The 6,335-nt window shown below is 36.5% G+C and overlaps 1 protein-coding gene across 2 annotated transcripts in view; it reads left to right on the forward strand.

Moving 5' to 3' along the window:
- HORMAD1 (HORMA domain containing 1) overlaps nucleotides 1–3,884 on the forward strand; it is a 40,412-nt gene extending 36,528 nt beyond the window's left edge. For both annotated transcript variants that reach the window (XM_036767644.1, XM_036767646.1), the window contains 2 exons: nucleotides 1,923–1,994; nucleotides 3,801–3,884. In XM_036767644.1, coding sequence (XP_036623539.1) covers nucleotides 1,923–1,994; nucleotides 3,801–3,884 — 156 coding nt within the window. The remainder of the gene's footprint in view (nucleotides 1–1,922; nucleotides 1,995–3,800) is intronic.
- Nucleotides 3,885–6,335: the final 2,451 nt, after the last annotated feature.

A 6,335-nucleotide genomic window follows, 5' to 3' on the forward strand; every position in this document is an offset into this window, starting at 1 on the left:
AACATCTTTCCCTCAAACCCTACGCCTCTTCTAAATTTCCATTACTTCTATGATAGCCCATTCTTCCAGTCACCCAGATCCACAATTCCTCACTTTCTGTCATGTCACATATTCAGTCAGTTGCCTAATTTCTTTATTTATACCTCTCTTGTATTTGATCCCTTCCCATTACTCATAGTCGCTGTCACAGTGACCATTTAGCAACTGGGGATGACTTATATTCTTAAAAAATTTGACTCATTCTCTACGTATTTAAGAAATGAGGCCTTTTTCAGAAACACTTGCTATAAACATTTTCCCCCAGCATTTTGCTTTCCTTTTAATCTTGGTTGCATTGGTTTTGTTTGTACAAAACCTTTTTAATTTAATATAATCAAAATTACCCATTTTACATCATAATTCTTGCAGAAGTACCGACATCCTCCTGGTAGAGAGACTGTTTCAGCAAGGTAATGGAGTCTACGCGTATGCCAGATACTTATTACAAATAATCCAGATCAAAATATCACAATAATTATGGGTGTTCAAAAAATTCCACCTGTACTTTTGAATTCATCACAAAAATACACAAATAAAACATCAAGAACTTTTTATATGATAAAATATGTGTTGGGCAGTGTTATCAACTCTATGTAAATGACTAAAAAAAATCTATCTAACCAGCCCCAACGTCTTTCCTGAATACCAGTTCCACATTACCAATGTGTGCAGGATATTTCCACCACCTAGATGTCCCATTAGCTTATCAGACTTGACAGTTCTAGGGTGGACCTAGTTATGTTTCTCCCTAAACCTGTGCCTCATCCATCTTCATAACCTTAGAGACACCTTTCACTCTTCCTTGCTCATCCTCCATAGCTAATCTGTTACCTAGCCTTATTCTACTGTCATGTCATTTCATGAATTATTTCCCTCCACTGACACTGAGGCCTTCATTTAGGCTCTTCCCCTTTTTGGATTGGATTATTCCAGTCTCCTAACTTATTTCCCTGTTTTTAGTCCTCTTCCCCTTTGATCCATCTTTCATAAAGCTGTTAAAATAATATTTGTGAGATACAGTCTTAGTCATGTTGTGTCAATGCTTAGAAGGTATTATTGGCTTTCTATTGACTCTAGGACAAAGTAGCGAGCCTTTCCACTGGGCATTTAATGCTCCCCACAATCCAGCCTACCTTTCTAAACTAAGTTCATATTCACTCTCCTTCAAGCCACTTTATTCCAGCCAAATTGGCCTACTTGCCAATACCAGAACTTGCTATTCCATCATCTGATGTCCCATGCCTTTGAACACATTGTCTTCCATGACTAGAATGATCATCCTTCCTCACCTTTACTCCTTGAAATGATTCATTTTGCTCAAGGCTCAGTGTAGGTGCCACCTTCTCCTTGAAACCCTTCTGGATTCCCTCTAATTACTGGTGCTTTCTGCTCAAGGTACCTCACATTTCCTTGTTTGCATGTATGCTGAATGCTGCATCTTCTAGTAGAGTATAAACTCCCTGAGTGCAAGAATGGTTTTTTATTTTTGTCCTTGTATCCTCAGTGTTTATCAGAGTGCTTTAAACGTAGTAGGTGCAAAATAAATATTTGTCAAATGAATTATTAAATGTTCACAATTATCTTCACAACTATAGCTTTCAGTGTTATTGCTATATATAGTGATGTTTGTATTGCCATATTTATGTATTATGCTACAGCAATATTTCCATCATGGAAATAAAAATTGAAGAAACATTGCAACTGTCTATAAAAAAGTTTTCCTGCAGGGAAGAATAAGGTGACTACTTACTTTTTCATAATGCTGAAGTTTATTCGGTCATTTTAAAGATGAGATTTGGTATGACAATGATAGGGAAATCAACATATGACCAAGTAATGCCTTTCACTACTTTGAAAGCTAACCAATTATTTTGTCTCTTCAGGCTTACGAAAATCAGCCAATGAAGATATGTAAAGAAACTAAGAAGAGAAATCGACCTGAATCAGGGAGAAAGGTAAATTTATATTGATTATAGAAAATTTATTGCTGTGGTATATATTGTATGAAATGTGAACTATCAGAATATTTCCATAAACTAGCATTAAAATGGTGAATAGGATAGATAATGGGCTTTCTATGGGGCATCTAGTGTATTATTGATAGTTCTTTGTTTAAATGGTGATTTTAAAAGGGAGTTAATTCTTCAATAAGATACCTTGTCCACATACCATTTGTAATAAAGCTAGAATCTGGTTCTCCTAAATCAAATCATTTAGGTCAGCGATTTATGTCAGATATTATTGCATACTTTGAGGAGCCATGATTTTGTCAGTGAGAGTATTCACTCCACTGAGCAAGGATCATGGTCTTAGTGAGTTGCTGTGGCCAAAAATTTCATCACTGTTTAGCCAACCTTTTGGGTTTCTCCAAACTTTGGTGCCTGGTCCTAAGACAACAGGCATACAGTCTACTCCTGGTCCAATGCTCAAAGCCTTTCCAGCCCAGTGGGCACAGCTACAGCCACTTTGTTGACATAGTCTTCCAGAACTTCCGAGGTCACCTTCATGACACTGAAGCTTCTGGGTAGGACTTTAGGAAAGGTGTGATACATTAAAGTTAAAAAACAACAAACATTTTAAAAAGAACAAAACTCTCATTTCAAGTATTTAAGAAAATAAACAGCTCACAGCTACTTTCATTTTAAATTAACACTGATTATTTTAAATACATAATAATATTAACTTAGATTTATGTAATACCTTTTCTAAAAAACTAATTAAAGTTCTAAGCACTTTCACCTGTAGTAAAATTAAAATATGGCTTCCCATTTCCTCCCAGTGAAATTTAAAGTTTTAACAATTTTCTATAAAGTGATTTCTGAACTGCAATCTATACTGATAGCTGTTTCCCCAGTATAAATCTTTGTGAAAATTAATATAAGCTCAGAAAATCATGTTTATGATGCCCTGATTTTAATCTTATGCAACTTCAAAGGAAACACATTTTTGCATTTGCCTTTCATAAAGTATTTCTCTTTGCAGTTCAGTTGAGTTAAACATTTGTTTAACATTTACTGTGTTAATGGCACTGTGCTAAGCACTTGGGATACAAAGATAAAAAATGATCCAGTCTTTAAGCTCAAATAGCTTAATTCTAATAGAGGGAACACAACATATACAAACATATATACATATATGCATATATACCCATGTGCAGGTATGTGTCTGTATATGTATTACTACACATATATAGACCATATATAGATACATACATAAAACACAAGATCTATGATGCTGGGAAAGGATACAGCCAAACAAAATGCTTTAGAAAAATTTAAGGTTGGGAAAACACTTTTAAATGCTAGACTTCACAAAGCAGATAGTACCCTAAGCTAAGTCTTTATGGAAAAGGATCTGGACAGTAGAAATAAAGAGGGAGTATTTTCTAGAAGTTGGGAATGTCATGCTAAGCATTAGGAACAGATTTGTAGTACAGCATGGCTTAGCATATAGAGTTCATGAAGGGCAGTAATATGAAATATACAAGAGACTAAAATTGCTTATTTGAGGAGCATGATGCTTTTTAATCTGACATTCCCTAGTACATACTTTAAATGTGTACTGTTTTAGCAGCCATCAGGAAATGGACACATATTAATATTCACATACTTTTAAAGATGTAAGTTCTTATATCATTGAGCATCACCATAAAGCCCTGCTATGTGGCCCCAAATAGCAAATGAATTAGAAAGAGACCTAAATTCACAATGAAGTTGGCACAGTGGAATGCATCCTTCCTTAGTTGTATTTTCTCTTGACAGGTCCTCCGACTATTTGAATCTTCCTGTAGTCAAGATTCAGTGCCAAAAAGGAGAAAGTTTAGTGAACCAAAGGATTACATATAGAGATCATTTTCCCTTTTGCTTATTTGTAGAGATCTTCTCAACATTGCTATTTAAACTGTACTAATATTACATTTTAAGGTGCGTCTCCTCCCCTGCCCCTATCCCCAATGAACTTGAAATTTAATATAACCCTAAAACAGTTTGCACACATTTCAGAATTGACTATAGCTTAAAATATTATGAAGAACCTAATTTTGATCTATTCTGAGGACTTTTAGGGATAAAGGCAAATAAATTGTCAGCTCTGTTTGGTAGACTATTCATTTAGAAATACATCTATTAATTCTGAATTTACTTTAATACTACCACTCTTTTGAAATAGTATATATTGAGGTAGTAACATTTGGAGGACTCAAAATTATATGTATGTTTCAGCTTTACCATATAAATTGTGACTTTATGTTTTATTATTAAAACAATGTTCTTCCATACTTTTTTATAGTGTATTAAAATGATGATCTATAATTTATTGCAAATATTGGTACTTTAAAAATTTTTTTTACAATTTAATATAGCAACAGATTTTATTATATGACATTATTTTGGCAAGTTTTTATTGATATTTTCTTTCTTACATCACCATAGTATCCTTATGTATCCCTCTCCTCCCCTTCTCCGAGAAACATCCCGTGTTTCAACAATTCATCTAGCAGCTGCTGTGGGGGTGTAAAACCAACAACAACCAGCTCACAGAACACTGCAAGCCCAGGTTCTTTTGATCTGCTTTACTAAGGAAAGCAATGTTAAGGGGTTAACAATCTTACTTTAATCCAGCACACAAACACCATTCACTTAGTTCAGGGGAAAAAGCCAGCACCCTGAACTTCAGAGCAAATACAAACAAATTACAAATAGACCAAATACAATTCATAGTTACCAAGGAAACCAACAACATCTGAGTTCAGCCGGAAGGCCCTTAGAGCAGCTGCCCAGAGTCCCTCGCCTGCAGGAGTGAGAGCCTTAAGCAAATAACTCTGTTCTCTTGTTTTATACAGTTTCAGATGTCATCAAATGTCATCTGAGCAACCAAAACTTAGGCTCTTACTATTGGCTCCACCTGGAGCCCCACCTTAGTTACCAATTCACACCCACATAGGCTTAGCGTCCAATAGATAGCATTTTTGTGGGGGCGGGGGCCTGGGGTTTAGCACCTAGTAAGGCTCAATCAAAGACACCCAACTTAATTGATATTACATTATGACAAACAGTATTTTTTTAGAGAAGAAAAGTCAACACAATTGATCAATACATTGAAAAAGTCCAAAAACATATGATGTAAGTAAGACCTGTGGCTCTCTCACCTCTACAAAGGGGTAGGGTGGAGGTGTTTTCTCATAGCTCTTCATCTGAGCTTTGTTTGATATTTGTAATTTTGTTACATCTATTTTTGATTTTTGGTTCTTTTCATTTATATTGTTGTAGTAACTATGTATGTTGTTTCCTTGGATCTGCTTACTCCACTCTGCACAGTTCATCTAGCTCTTTCCATGCCTCTTTGCACTCATCACAGACAGTAATAGTATTTCGTTATGTTAATGTGCCACAATTTGTTTAGCCATTCCCCAGTTGATGGCATCTACTTTGTTTCCGTCTTTCAGTGCTACTATAAATATTTTGGAGGCTATGGGGACTTTCTTCTTATCCATGGCTTCCTTGGGGTATAAGCCCAGTCATGGAGTCTAGTTAGTCTCTGGTTCAAAGTGACATTTCAGTCACATTATTTTTGTAATTCTAATTGTTTTCCAAAATGGTTGTACCATTTCACAGCTGCACCAACAATTTATTATTTATTAATGTGCCTGTCTTCAGGCCCTTCAATGTTGCCATTTTTTGTCATTTTTGCTCATTTGTTGGGTGATTTGTATTTCTTTTATCATTAGTGATTTGGAGCATTGTATGCCATTTTCAGTAACATAAATAAAGCATTTACTGTTCTGCATCGTATGACTTTCATGGCCTCTAATTTTTTATTTAAATAGAAAAAATGGCAAAGCTCTCAATATATGCTGTTTTGCTAGGATATACCCTTTTAACTGGTGGGCGGGAAAGGTATTCACAGTGATTCACATTCACCGCTGCACCATTTCCTCACTACAGCCCCGGGAGCAAGGATTATCATCTCTCTTTTGCCAGTGAGGGGCCTGGAATCTCTGAGAGATAAATAAAACATCAAGAACCTAATTGCAGGGGGTGGGATTCGAACCCAAGACGCCACACTTTAGGGCCATCACCCGTTTTCCACTAGGCTCGGTGGGCTCTAGGAGGGAGCCCTCGGAATCCGCCAGTCTGGGGTCTAGGCCCACCAGACAGGGTTTGGATTTCCATTTCTTTGGAATGGAGAGTTTGGCCATGTTCTGAAAGCATCAATTTCTGCACTGACCAGGCTCAGGCTTTCCTGGCCCGCAGGCCGGGCCGCTGACGTCACGCGTTCTGGGCCAACCCCCAAAGCGT

This window comes from Trichosurus vulpecula, chromosome 7 (genome assembly GCF_011100635.1).
Source record: "Trichosurus vulpecula isolate mTriVul1 chromosome 7, mTriVul1.pri, whole genome shotgun sequence".
NCBI lineage: Eukaryota > Metazoa > Chordata > Mammalia > Diprotodontia > Phalangeridae > Trichosurus > Trichosurus vulpecula.